The sequence below is a fragment of the Seriola aureovittata genome, chromosome 6, assembly GCF_021018895.1.
Source record: "Seriola aureovittata isolate HTS-2021-v1 ecotype China chromosome 6, ASM2101889v1, whole genome shotgun sequence".
Classification (NCBI taxonomy): Eukaryota; Metazoa; Chordata; class Actinopteri; order Carangiformes; family Carangidae; genus Seriola; species Seriola aureovittata.
The window spans coordinates 13,341,838-13,357,165 of NC_079369.1; the positions used below are offsets into that span (position 1 = coordinate 13,341,838).

The 15,328-nt window shown below is 40.2% G+C and overlaps 1 protein-coding gene across 4 annotated transcripts in view; it reads left to right on the forward strand.

Annotated features, from left to right (window-relative positions):
- The first annotated feature begins 1,869 nt into the window (after positions 1–1,869).
- pex5la (peroxisomal biogenesis factor 5-like a) overlaps positions 1,870–15,328 on the forward strand; it is a 93,789-nt gene continuing 80,330 nt past the window's right edge. For all 4 annotated transcript variants that reach the window (XM_056377980.1, XM_056377982.1, XM_056377981.1 and 1 more), the window contains exon 1: positions 1,870–2,428. In XM_056377980.1, coding sequence (XP_056233955.1) covers positions 2,342–2,428 — 87 coding nt within the window. In that variant the 5' untranslated portion in view covers positions 1,870–2,341. The remainder of the gene's footprint in view (positions 2,429–15,328) is intronic.

Consider the following 15,328-nt stretch of genomic DNA (forward strand, 5'->3'; position numbering starts at 1 on the left):
GAACAGACAGTCACCCCGCCCTGCTATCTGGAGCCAGCATTGTGAAAAGTTGCCTAGTGCAGCTTTAACTCACGCACTTCATTTAGTGGTAGCTATAACGTCTGACCTAAGTACAGTGTATAGATGTCCAGATGGTGAGGCACTCCACGTCAGTAGCAATTAATTTCTGATACACTGTGATCTTTTGCTACTCAGCTGCATTTAATGAGCAGCTGCAAGGTAAAAGATGGTGTGCATAGAAAACATATGGTGAACTTGTGAAATCATGCATTTTCTTTATTTAGAACAGGCAATGGAAAAGAAGTGTGAATGGATCACATTGTTATTCAGTGAGGGGAAGAATGATAGGCTCCACCATTGAGGGTATTTATAATATAATAATAAAAGAAGAAAGAACTAAGAAAAGAAAAAACACTTTTCCTGTAACTTGCAGTAAATGGGTTTGACCACCATATAGCTGTTATGTGTCATTAATACATTGATTAAAGAGCCCTCTCAAGTGTAATAATGCATGCCTCCATTTGGAAGGGCTGAAGTTTATCCCAGCACATGCTGTGACAAAGGTGGTGGTGGAAGAAGTAGCAATCAGTCAAACTTAGCAATATGTTATAAGAAGAACTCCCTACAAGTATCAAAAGTAATATAATCGAGGTGCAGAATGGCTTCTGTCTGTGTTATAATGTTATATGATCGAGTAATTAATATGTAAGCAATGCTTTAATGTTGTAGAAGATGGAGGTGGAGCTAATTTTAACTTCTGTATATACTGTTGGGCCGTTTCAGGCCTAATAGAAGTAATCAGTAACTGTAACTGTCAGATTATTGTAGTGGAAATACTCATGTAAAGTAAAAGTATCTCAACATTGTATTCAACTATCGTACTTGCATAAATTTACTTAGTTACTTTCCACCCCTGATAAATGATACACCCTGGACAGAGCACGGGTCAATCACCGGGCGAACACACACACACACACTTACACCTACTCACAATTCAGAATAGCCAGTTGACCTGGCCTGCATGACTTTGGAGTGTGGGGAAAAAACTGGAGCACCCAGAAAAAGTAAAAACCCTCAGACACAACGAGGACATACAAACTGCACCCAAAAAAACCAAAAGGTAAAACAGTGAGGTGACAGTGCTAACCAGTGAGCCCACATGCCTCAAGTCTGACTGACAGCGAGACACAAAATTATCAGCTGGTCATATCAACGTTTCATCACCTGATTTTGGACACCAACATTCATGTTCAAAGAATTAATATCAAAATTAGTCATCTTCTTTTTCCACCTCAGTAATATTCATTAAATTCTTACTGACTGGATTAATTTAAATGTGCCATCATGGATTTATATGATAAAACTGCACCTTCATCTCTCTTCTCAAAGCATTACAAATCTGTCCTGTTTCTGATATCATGCCTTGTTCATGAAATGTTTAACTTTTAAGATGATTTTTCATCCACATCAGGAATGTTGTAAAGGCTAGACCAATAAGTCCACAGAATGAAACAACTAGGTTATAAAACTTATGTAAGCAATGCTGTACAAATAATGGCTAACTTGTGTTGTAGTTCTCCCAGTTAATTACCTAGAAAAACTATATGACTTGCGTAGTTTTGGTTACATAACTTTTTCTTCCACTAACTGGAGGATTAGGAACAACAGCTCATCGTTCATCACATGCAGATACCATGCTCTTTCAGACATAACATGTGCTATACACAGTTTAGGAATGGACATGGACATGAACATTTTCTGTGTTTTTCTGAACATGCTCTGAAGTGTGAGTGAAATGTTCTTGTGTGCCTCCTTGCGGAGTACGTCAGCACTGGAGGAGGCACTAGAGGGTTGGGTTAGAGGGAGTAGTTGGCAAACAGGGAAGAGGAGCACACTATAAGAAGAGAATGAAGCCGGAGGAGCGTCAAAACATTTCAACCACAGCCGAGAGAGGCGAAGAGAGAGAGGGAGACACAGAGAGGGAGAGACCCGTGGAAAACGGCAGTGCGTTAAGGATGAAGACTTAAAAGGCGGAGATTTTTTTTTTCTCCCTACAAGAACAGCAAGGCTGTCTGTTAATAACCCCAACTCGTACTTGTTAAAACCCAGCGTCAGCACACTGTGAGGAATCTGCTGAAAGTGCTGTCCGACGTCGCATTCGTCTTGCGCTCGGCGCGCCGCTGTGTCACCGCTGACAGAAATCCTGGATGAGCGCAAAGTGTCAGCTTCAGCACCTGAGGAGAGGACAGCTCCGCTCTGTCTGCTCCTCCGGACCCCCTAACCAACCAGAAAACTCTGCTGCAGCTTTTAAGAGCAGCACTTCCAGTCTGACACTCTGCCCATGCAAGTCTGGAAGAAGTCTAAAGATCCACTGACGGAGAGATCCGCGACTGACTCTGTGCTCAATATGTACCAGGGGCATTTACAGGTAAGAAAGCAGCCTCTGTTCATTTACCATGAAAACGAACTGTGATGGAACAAATGAACTGACGTGAACAAGTAGCACTTTTACACGCAGCCCAGTTCATGTGAAGGGCATTTTTTACACCAGGGGTATGAGGTAATCACGGTCAGAGGCAAGTAGAGATTTTAGACCGCTGCGATCAAACAACCTGTCAGCTGATAGGTACATGCATGGTGTTTTTAATGTGTTCATTTCCACCTCTCACCTGACTGAGGGAAGCCTGCTGTGATCAATTACAGCTGAAACGACTTGAGGGGGAGGTTTAGGTTAAACCCGCTTCGATTGGTGGGAAGGGATGAGGAAAGATCGATAAAAACATATAATCTATTTAGTCGGCTATAGCCTACATTATTTCCAATATTCATTGAGAAGAGAGAGAGAGAGCACGCGGCAGTAGAGCGCCTTACTGCACGTGCAGGTGCATGGCAAATGTAAACAGGAGGCAAGCCCATAGGGTTTAAGAAGGGGCAGCCTTGACACTGCAACAACTCGTCAGTTTCTTAACATGCATGCTTAAGCACAAGTGACGTCATGCAATCTGACGTCAATTTTTATTACATCAAACTACAGTACTAACGATGCACTTTGTGTTACATCACCAGTCGAGGCTGAAACTCAACCCAGACGCCAAAAACTGGGATAAAAAGGCACAAAATGTTCAAAAGATGACAGAAAAGCTGGATAATGAAGAGCTTCATTCTGTCTCCTGTAGGAATCAGAGGACTGCTGTATTTAACTGCACTCAGAGCTTCCAAAACATACAGTTAGCAAAAATGTTTTAGAATATCACACATTCTCATTTGAGCAGTATAAGCTCATACAGTGCAAAGCAGTAATCCCTCCTCAGTGGTTAATGATAACCTATTTTAGAGATAGGCTATGGATTGACAGTTATACTGGTTGGTTGACAAATATACTTCAGTTCCCAGACAGCCGATTATGTAATGACGGACCACTCCTGAGTCAGAACTGGGGAGCATTAAAAGACCAAAATTTAATATTTCATGATGTTTTACTCAAGCAGCAGTTTTCATCGAAAATGCATGGAAAAACAGTCTGCGGTTCTTGTCTGGATTAACCCAGTTGTGTTTGTTAACGGTCAATGAAAAACATTGTGATATTTATTTATGATATTTAAAAAGGACGTATAACCAAAGAGTAAACACATGTATATCGTCTTTTAATCACAGTTTTCCATGTTTCATCTCATGGTGTTTCAATTGCCTGACACTTTATATGTTTCTCATCACATGCATGCAAGTCATTACACTGTGCCTCGTTATCATAACATGATACTGCTCTTTGTCAGCCATTATATGAGGCTAATTTAGCAGCAAATGTCCAGTGAATGCAAAGCAGATGCTCTATCTGTCGGTAATGGATCTTAGGCTGTGATGCTCACTTGCAGAACTGATGCGTTTATCTCGATGTTGACAACACTTTCTCCTTGAAGTCAAGTCTGCGTGTGAGTGTATGTGTATGTGTGTGTGAGTGTGAGTGTGTGTGTGTGTGTGTGTGTGTGTCAGATAGAGATTGGAAACCTTATGCATTGCTTGTGTGGGGAATGGGTGGGGTTTGTTGCATCATGACAACTACAGACAGTCATACAGTATTTGTAAAACTTTCTGGCAGTGATTGATGGACATGGAACAGGGTAAAGGAAATGCTCAGAAATATGGCCGTACTGTAATTCTTCATGAGTTTTTCATAAAGATTTTACTGTGGGATTTTAATAAGAAGAATTTACTGTAGGTGAGGCTGCATGTTTTTTTGCAGAGGAAAAGATTTTCAAGAGTCCAGAAATGCTATCATTTTCATATCTATCATACATTGTATTGAAGATACACAACATGTAGCTTTAAATCACAGCAAAACATTACATGAATGTTGATTATGCTTTTTTTTTTTTTTTTTTTACATATTTCAGTGTCAATGTGACCTCTGAACGGAGGCTTGGGGCATAAATCATGCCTCTCCATAGCCTGGAATTTTAAATGAAGCTCATACTGTCCACACTTCTTGATGTAACACCGATGCAGCATCAGTCAATCACTCATAATCAGAGCCATCACATTTCCTTCCTCAATGTAGATACACTTGTAAATCCTTCTTTATTACACAATTGTCAGTCAGCAAGATTTGTCAGCTTAAGGGTGTTGCAGCTCAGGAAGCAGTTGGCAGTGGGAACAAGATAAGGATGTTCTGTCTGTTTTTTTTTTGTTTTTTTTGCATAGTATTTCTTATTTGTTGACTTTCTCGCTTATCCGTGACCTGATGCATCTTTACGTGGAAGTGTAAGGTATCTCCTTAAACACACTAACATGTTTAGCATAATCGTGCTGTGGATATGCACACTAAGACACAATAATGGGTGGATCAAATATCTTGGCATGTGCTGGGTTTCATGAGAGACGCCAACTCTTGTCCTCATGGTTGGCCGGTGTCGATTGGGCTCTGCATGGGTAATGGCAAGAGCTTGGCGTGACCATGGCTGCTTGGCAGAAATACAATGCCAGACTCATGTCTTCAGTTTCTCCAGCAATGGTTTTTCGTCTTAAATGTATTGTAAACAAATTTAAATCAAGGTGATGGCAGCATCCTGTAGTAGCTGTGCATGAAACAAACGGCACGTTGTTCCATTTTTGCCAGCAGAGGATCACTTTACTGTATCAAGTGTTGGAAAGGATTGATGCGGTTCAAGAAAAAGGAATTCGGAGGTGTGGATGTCAGCCTCATTGCTCTTTCTGTGAAGGTGCAACTGAAGATGCTGCGAGGTGAGCTGATTCAGCACGACTGCTCATCTTTATTAAACAAAAGTCTACAAGAGATATTGTTTCAGTCAGTATATTTAAGCTTTGATGTACTACATATAAGAAAGGCCTTGAGATTGTCTCCATCCATACTCCTTGGTTGACACCTTCCCATGATATTTTGACATTATAGATTGCAGTTTATTGTTGATGTGGTTTCCCTACTTTGGTATTCATGTTTACATTGAACCTAATTGCGGGAGCGCCTGGACTGTGAGTATAAAAGACATCCTGGCTTAATGGAAGTGATGCTTCAAGGCCTTTGGATATTTGCTCTGTTAAGCACAACACGATTACATAATTTGATTACCATATTCCAAGTCCCCCTGGGGAAGATCTTGGATGGATGCTATCGTTGATCAGAAGTAGATCATGTCTCTTAAGATCTCAGTCGTTCATAGCATCTTTTCATTAAGCTCCTGCTTTGTTCCAACAGTTTGGTTCATTGGATGAAAGATTATTTGTTTAGAGGTTATCACCCAGCACTCTGCCAGAGTAAATAGGCCACTGATACAATAGAAAAATCGCTGAGTTGTTCAGAATCAGTTTTCTCTATTTGCATTTCTTGTTTCCTCTGCTGTTTACATGGTGTGGGCAACCTGGAGCATCCTTTTGTATTTTTGATTTCTCCTCATTGCAGCCAAAATCCACTTTATCTCAAGCGGCACGACAGTCTAACTCGACTTCACAGAGAGGCTCGATACTGACACAATAAAATGCAGTTAATGAGCATAATCAGATGTGTTTTATGAGATGCAAAATACAATTTTACAAGCCCTAATGATTTTGAATATTCCAATCAATGCTAAAAGCAAAGTAACTAACGTTTCATGGAGCAAAAACTCTTGAAGAGATCTTACCGAATAATCAACGAACAGAGACGGTACAAACAGGGCAGAGCGATCAATCAAACCAATCAGTTGACACACAGGGGTGACAAGGCATCACAACACCAGCAGGTGTCTATGCAAGCATGCACGTCACAACACAATACAAGCATTCATTAATCAAAGCTGCACAATCACTTGTGGATGTTTAAGTCTGCTGAAGTGCCTCCTTTTTTTTTTTTTTTTTTTTTTTATTACTATTGCTCTTCGAGGATTTCATCACGACTTTTCCCACAGCCGTGGTGGTCAGCCTCAGGCATGACAAAGGGGTCCCCACAGAGACTGTTTTAAAGTCTCCTTGATTCAATGAACCATGGTCTTGAATAAGAGCGATTTAATAGGCCCGACTATTTCAGGAGCCGGGATAATGAGTGAAATCAGGTGGTATCCGGCTGGAACGAAAGCTCCACAGACAGTACTGTCCTGGTTGGGTAGTTAAGACCGTATAGAGGCCCTGAGCAGCTTGTGGAGCTCGTAAAGCGGACTAGAGGGAGAGTAAGAGGTATTCAAGCATGCATCAGCAGCAGTTGTCCTATAAGCTGATTGAGGAGACAGGGGTGCTTGTTCTTGCGCGCAGAGCATGGGAATTTGGTCGTTTTGCCAGTCACTGTCATCAGTGCTCTCTGAACACCCACACATCACAATAAATACAAGATAATCAAAAATGAAAAACCGTGAACGTGAGGGACAGATGAGGGTGTGAATGACGTGAGGTGAAGAAATGTAATACTGTCTTGGTGCTTGACAACAATAAGCCATTTTCTGCTTATGTTTTAATCATGTCTCCCCTGTCCATGCCATACATTGTCCTACAGTTTATCAAAGTCAGAGTTTGACATTTGGAGTCGGTGTTTACAGGTATGTGTGACCCAGTGTCACTCACTTCGACTAATCCATGGTTAATATCCTGATTTAGTACTGACAGGGAATCCAGAGCTGTGACGGGATTGAATTGATGAGATCACACTTCCTGTATATTTATGTTCCTCACAAAACCGCTGACTCGTCAGGAACCAATGAAGCTGTGTTTTTTTAGATTAATTACATAGATTTGTTTACATCTTCAAATAAGCTTTTTTTTTTTTACAAGGATTAATAAACCCAAAGTGAAGCATTATTTGTGAAAACTAAATATTTTTCACCATGATTTTGATGTTACGATGTCCAATCTCCACTGTGTATTAATTGGCATGTTTTCTGCTGTTGTCCTAATTATTCCATACACTACATCAATCTACAATTTAAGAGACATGCCGCAAATAAATAAAAGTAGTTGCCTATGCATAACCTTGCACTGGCTATTGTTTGATCACTAAGCCCTGCTAAAGGTCACCACAATTCACTGAAGAGGTAGGATCTTTTTACATATTTGACAGAGCAACTCTGTTCTATTATTGATTATTGATTATTATGGTTTGGGTCAGATTGTAAATTTTCTCTGACAGCCATTCGTCAATTCGACTGACAAACAAACAGACAGAGGCTCTCACAAACAGAGAATATACATATTCTAACACCAGTCTCTGTTGCATAAAATTAGAAAGAAATAGCAGCTTTATCTGTGTCTTAAGTGTCTGTAAATCAGATCATTTTGATAATAACTGATATTATACTATATTATTACACTCTACAACTTCAAGCTTTGTAAATAAAAAACCTACTAAATGATTTCCCATGAAATGGCTTTGGAATTTTAATGGTAATTTTCATTTCAATGTGTTTCTGTGTGAAATCAGATGTTGGGATGGAGCATAATATCAGGAGGGAGTTGGGCCGGCTGAATATATGAATATTGTTGAGGCTTCAAAAGTAAAAAACAAACCACTTAAACCACAACCACAGCAGCTGGGGGAAAACAGCCAAGTTCACACCTCTGGCACAAACACTGCTGTTGATAGTGCTACTGAAGTGAAGCATGAAGTGGAGAAAGGGATTTTACAATCTCAAACGCTGGCAAATGCAGTTTTGATATACTGGCTAACCAATAGTATGTCCACACAAGGTCACATCATACGTTTTTAGTTTTTTTTTCATGCAACCTTATTTTTTAACAGCCGGTTTACCTCCAGTTATTTTTAAAGAATGTACGACATTTTAAAAACGTGTCCCATTTTGAATTAAATTGTTTTCACTTGCAAAAAGATAAATCACTGTTCTACAAAGGAGAGAATGTCACATTCACCTTCCCTAATAGCTCAGACTTGTTTCGCCTCTTTTATGCTCAATAAACCTGCGATTTTCAGTTTTGATGGACAAGGTGAGAGTGGATAAGCGCTGCCTACACCACAGCAGAGAAGCAATTCACGAGCTTTGTATGATATTATAAGCCTCAGACTGAATGCCATGGGACCGTCTTGGCCTGAACCACCGACTCACACACACATGCACACACCAAATGTCAACACAGTGTAGCAGGCTTTCTCAAACAAGAAGCCTGTATCTGAGAAGGGATATAATCAATGTGAAGCACCCAAATTCACAGCTTCACAGCTCTACATCTTTCTCTCTGTTGGTACATTTCCTCTGAGTGTTTTTCTGCTCCAAGTCTGTTAACACGGCAGCCCTCGCAGTCCCACATGGAGAGTCCCCTGAGCTACTGTACAAAGCCACATTTTTTTCTCCCACAAAAGTAGGACAAGCCTCAGCATCTTTGTTACAGGGAGCAGAGGGCTTCGCAGAAGAATGGGTAGCCCATCCATCTCTCTCGCCCAACCCATTCATAACAGTCATTCTCCAACTGGGAATTAATTTGCTCCAGAAATCAGGCGTCTCAGCGGCGGAGTGGAGAGAGCATGTGTTTAGTCCTCTGGGGAGATATGAGCCATCATGGACAAGTGCTGTTGATAAACAAATATGCACTTCACTGTGGCAGATGTGAGCAGGATTTATACCCGGATATTTAAAGGCGCTGCCCTGTGTTGAGTTAGTGCCGCCACTCTTCTGTAAATTTAATATTTAATTTAATACACAGATTGTTCTCTACAGCTGTAACTCCACAGACACTGGTGCTAATACTACAAAAAAAAAAATCATTATGTTTCTTCTTGAAACATATTTTTATGCTACTTTCACTAGTCTTAATAGCAATGATACCATGATGTTGACATTTTTGCATTCAGTGAAATGTCTTGGCAACTATTGGATGGACTGCCATAAAATTCTGTACACACATTGAAGTTTCCTTCAATCTGGATTAATACCTTTAGTGTCCTCTTCACTTTTTCTCTGGTGGCAATATCAGGTCAAAATTTCACTTTGTCAAATCCCTGTATTCCCATCAGCCTCAGCTGTCCTTGGTTTAAACAACAACATGCTAAACAACACACCTGTGAAGTATCTGCATGTTAAAGCAGAGTAGGGACTTCTGAAACAACTTCTTCAGCCACGTTATTTAAATGGTATTTATAATGTGTTTTATGACCCTGATGAAGGAAACAAGCCCGAAAGCGTTGGTGTGATGATAAAGTTGTTCTCTATTCTGCAAGTGTTGCAGATTTGACCTCGTCAAACATCAGCATGTTAGCAAGCTGATGTTAGCATTTTGCTCAAAGCACTTCTGTGCCTAGCCTGTGTATAACCTCACAGAGCTGCCAGACTTCTTGCTGAATAAATGACTCAAATGATTAATAAATTATCAAAATTGTTATTTATAAGTTATTTTTCTAGTTAACAACTTATCGATTTATCAACAAAGCCTTTCAACTGAATCATATTCACAAAACTGTCTGATCCATGTCGTTTTCTGGTGCCTGATCACTCCCCATTTCTGGGACACAATTCTGCATTAAATTTTTAAAAGCTTATATACAGTGAACACAGTGAAAACAATCACTCCTGCATGCTGTGTCTGTCTCTCTCTTTGTGCTTTAAAGGATACAGTAGCTACAGTCAAATAAGAATAGATAGTGAGGACACATTCACACGTTAGAAGTGAGGTACATCCAAAGGCTGTTGCTACATGGGGAACACATGAAACACTGCTCTCATCTTCATCATGGCTCATTCACATCGCTGTTTTGCTGAGAGAATCTGTTTTCATGCCTCAAGCAAGAGATACTCATTTTGATTTGCAGACTCCTGACATCCTGCCTCTAGACTTGAACCTACAGCAACAGCTCTATCTTCCACCTCACCCCAGCACAACAGCTCTTCCTCTATGAGCCGGTGATCGGTGTCAGATAATTGCAGGAGAACGCTCTGCAAAAACCAAGGTCTGCATATTATCACAGCAATTAGCATGTTGTACCCACAAATACCAATTACATCCCTCTCATGATCACCACTAATGACAATTTCAACACTCTCCATCACAGCCCTGTACTTACAACTGAGCGCGACCCGGCACTTTACAGCAGGGGAAGAAAAGCTGTTTGTGGGGAAGTCAAAATGATATAACGTAAAGGGAAGCTGCCCCAACTAGCTTTAAATTAATTTCAAGGACTTTTTGCCACATGAACCAATAATTCGTCTCTCCAAAGCGCTCTAGCGTGAGGACGGCTGGAGTGGAAATAGGAATCTTTGATGTTATTTGTGCACGCTGAACGAAGAATGAAGTGTGGAGGATAATGGCAGCGTAACTGATAAATGTGGCAATCCAATACTTTTTGCAAAGACGACAGAGAACTAGAATTACCACCTCACAGTTGTATGCCTCTGCCAACCAGTCAAGTTGCAGGAAATATGATCACAATCTCCCCTTGCAGAGATACAGCATTGACTAATGGCTTTTGTTTTTTTGCAGAACATTATGATGTCACAGTGACATTGCCCTTTGACCATTTAGATATAAAATGTCATCAACTCATCATTTTATCTTGTTAGACAATTGTGTTAAATTGTTTCAAATTCTTAAATTATGCTCAAAAACACGCTTTGTGAAACCAAAGTGAACTTTGACCTTTGACCACCAGATTCTAATCAGTTCATCCTCGAGTCCAAGTGAACATTTGTACCAAATTTGAAGACGTTCCTTCAAAGCATTCCTGAGATATCGCACTCACGAGAATGGGACGGACAGATGGACAGACAACCCAAAAACGTTATGCCTCTGCTCACGTCTGTCACTGGCGCTGAGGCATAAAAATAGTGAATATGAAATTTGTTTAGTGTTTTGTGGTAGATGAATTTGGAGCAGTTCTTCCTCTAAGTGCTGATCTAAGTGAGGCAGGGGAAGCCAGAGGAAAGGTCAAATTATACCACTTTCCTTCAGTTGTTCACTATTTGAATCTCAAATACAGTCCATGTGTCTTTCAGTGTCTTGGTGCTCTATAACTTTCTGTAGGAGTTTGTCTGTTGGAAGCAAGTGAGCAGGAATTTGCCTTTCATTTCTATAAATACCTACGAGATGTGCAGTTAATGAATTCCCTGGCAGGAGTGTAGGGCTGGGCTGCAGAGCGGAGCTCAGAGGGAGCTGGGTATGCAGATGGGATGTATACAGAGTTCAAGGGTACACCAGCTGAGAGGTCTAAAAGGCAGGAAGGTTTTCGTTAGCAGAGCAGGACCGATTCCTCACCTGGAGCAGCCCCACAGGCCAAAATCTGATTCTGACTGCGTGATCATCTCACTGCATGCTTTTATGTGTATGTGTGTGTGTGTTTGTGTGTGTGTGTGCGTGTACAAGCTTACAATATGTGTTTGGTTTTTCTGTAGTACCTGCATGCCATTGTGTGCATGTGTGCATCTGTATGCCCCTGAGCATGTAGGCATGTTCACACAAGTGCAGATAATAAGGCAAGGCATGGACATGTGATTCATATTTCTCCACATGACAGGGGCTGCAGCTGCGTGCCAGTGAAGAGGTCGAAGGTCCTGCTCCCCTGGCTTCTCTCCATACATGCAAGAGAATGAACAACACTGCTTGGCAGCCAACTGAACAATGATACATACATGTTAATAGGATGATGCAAACATCACATCTTGTAGGGAGTATCGCCATAATTTACCATCTAAAATCACCTACATGCTCCATATGGACAGAAAAAGATTAAATATGTCTCCTGCATCACTTTCAATATAGTTGTCTGAAGTCACTGGTGTTGATTAATAGGTTTACCAATAGGTTTTGCACATGCGAAAGCTCTAAACTAATTCTGTATTCATATATGTTGCATTAGTTTGAAATATTATAAAAAAAAAAAAAAAAAGAGAATTTATCAAAATCGAATCACCAGAGCTGAAGGAGATCTTTGTGGACTAATGTATTATGTTAACTATAGTTAAGAGTTATTTATTCAAGAAGTTATTCAAGTTACATATATACAGTACAACATTAGACCCTGAGTGATAAATGGGCCAGGCTGTTAATATTACATTGCAGATACAGTTTATCACATATATATGAGACAGTAACTGAATTACAGAAATGGCAAAAATATGTTTTGAACCCCTTCTATATTATGTCCACCAGAGAGTAGTGATGGGTTTATTTTTCAACTGTCTTATTAAAAATATCAGCAAGTAAAAAGGTTTTTGTTTGAACTTTGTTCAGCAGTTCATTCCAGTCTAAAGGCTCCTTATAAGTGTGAATAGGGTCAGCTCCGGATATTTTCCAATATCTATATAAAAAAATATATATATATGATTTTTATTTTCCACTAGAAGAAGCTGTTTGACCTCACATAATTAGCTTCATATCTCAGTTCCAGAGCCTTAAGACCCTTAGGATACACCTGACTTGAGCCCGAGCCAATTTGATGTGGAAGTTAGAATGACTTTGTTAAAATTACAGAAATATCTACCTTTACTGACAAAGTAGTTTTTATCACAATTTGAATAATTCTGTCCAAAACATGCAATTAGCTGCTGGACTGTTAGGGTGAGAGTTTCACACCCATGCGGAGAGACAAGGAGCCAACAATGTTTTTCCAGTGGGAGCTAATACCTTGCTGAAGATAAACATATATTTCAATATGAAGTGACGTTCTTGTTATTTCGGAGCGAGACAGACTATGTAGGTTGAGGATGCTAAGAGAGCTGAGAGAGCAATGTAGACGTAAAAGCAAAACAAAGGATCGTCTCACTTCATGTCCCTGTTTAAAAAAGGTACCAATTCATTTCTACAGCCATCGTGTTTTGTGGCAAGACAAATGTTGCTCCATTGTTTCTTCCAATTCATTCCTCTCTCAGGGTAATCCATCGCTGACAGAGGCAATGAGAGTGTTTCTGTGTGTCTGCGACGGTGTCTGTATCCAAGGAAACAGGCCTGTGTGTCGGTTAGGGGCTTGTTGACTATGGGAATGTCCTCTTCAAGTCATATAGATACCATAGTTGCTATTCTGGGCTGTTTAAGCTGCCTGAGTGTACAGTATGTTTGTGTCACATCAGCACACACTCTTACAGAAAGTGATTTAACTGATTAAGTTGAACAGTCCCCTTGCCTCTGTTTCCACTGTGACAGTATGTAGACGTACCGGATACAGTAATCAATGTGAAATGCGGGTACCTCAGTTGAATAGACAAGACTAAGCTTTCCCTCTGCTAAAATGTTGCGCTGCAAAGTGGCAGGACAAGCAAAAGGAAGCAGTGTGACAATGAAATAGCACAGTAGCAAGGACTTTGCACTTGTAGACATATTTACCCTGACCTCACATAACACCAGCTGTTTAACACGAATGAGGTTTTATTTCCTGTGCAGCTTTCTGCGATCGAAACCTTTACCTTGGTTATGAGCCTTCTTACTTCATTACTAACACTCTCCTCTGACCAACAGCTGAAAATGGCCAAACCAATTCATGGTTACAATTTCATTATATCAGTATCCAGAATCTGGTGTTATGTCAAAGAATATTACTGACCTACACTTAAAGTACAGCTGAGTGTCAGTCTGATGTAGGTTCACATAATCAGATAAAGACAAGCAAGGAAAATCATTTTAGATCAATTACAGAAATTACCAGGACAGTGGGGTATAAATGTATGCCAGCGAGAAAAAGCAAGTATCCTGCAGCGAGGTTTCATCTCATTTGTGGCATGAACTGGATTGATTTCCATAGCATGCATACCAAAGAAGCATTTATACATCGAATCAGATAGAGATTTTTACTTGTGGTGGCAATATCAGTCCAGTCCTGATGACAAAATGTGCTGAGGTGTATAGCTCAATCTGAATTTTAATAACCAGAGTATTTCCCAAATCTGCTGCACACAACGCCATCTGAGAGATTCCCAATACGCCCACTGTCCTCTATTGTTGGACACTACTGGCAGGGTTTGGAGGTGGGGAGAATTTCATTTCGCTCTAACATGTTAATTTTCTCCTTTTTTCTCATCCAGCCCAGAGGTTAGAAAAAAAACTGGTCTTCTAACACTTATCATCAGACTGCTACAATCAGTCAACAGTCCTTGACTCTGCAGAACGAGAAGCAGATGTCTAAGTACCAAGATGCCCCATTAAGAGTTTAATGTTTCCAAAAGCGCGCATGTGTGTGTGTGTGTGTGTGTGTGTGTGTGTGTGTGTGTGTGTGCGTGCGTGCGTGCGTGCTTGTGTGCGTGTGTGTGCACAGGCTTGCAGTCTCATGTGGATCCTAGCATTTACAGAGTGTTTAATCCTATTAACTTTCACATTCAAAATTGCCTGCATCATTTGGTAGACCACAGTACCACAGTGCCACACACACACACACACACACACACTTTTCTATTTTACTGAGATATTAATTTGTTGCCTCATTCTTCAGTTCATTGTGGCATTAAAAGCAGGAGGATGTTCCAGTTAATTCAAAAGTGTAATAACGCATTTCCCGATTTTATTATGAGTACACTGACACGAGTTAACCACTGCAACTTTGTTAACAAGTTAACCTTTGTAACTTATTTAACCAGTGCATTCTTGAGGAGTTCAATTGCTTCAGAATCAGTCAAAAACTTTTTGTATAGACTCTGCACAAAGCAGACTTTAAAGGGCATTTTATGTTCCGTTGATTCCTTGAATTTAGAGTTTACAAGCTGTTGTTAATTTAATGAATTGTCTAGAACAACATGGCCATCCAGTTTTTAACACAGCAGCTGAGCTGGCCTGCTTGAATTTCAGTCACTTCTATTTTTGGTCAGCTGAGAACTCAAACTGTGATTCATCTCTGTGGATGATTATATCTGAAAAGTAATATATAGACATTAAAATACTGTATCACTGGCTTATTTGTGAAATCATTTTAAATGTTTTTTTTTTT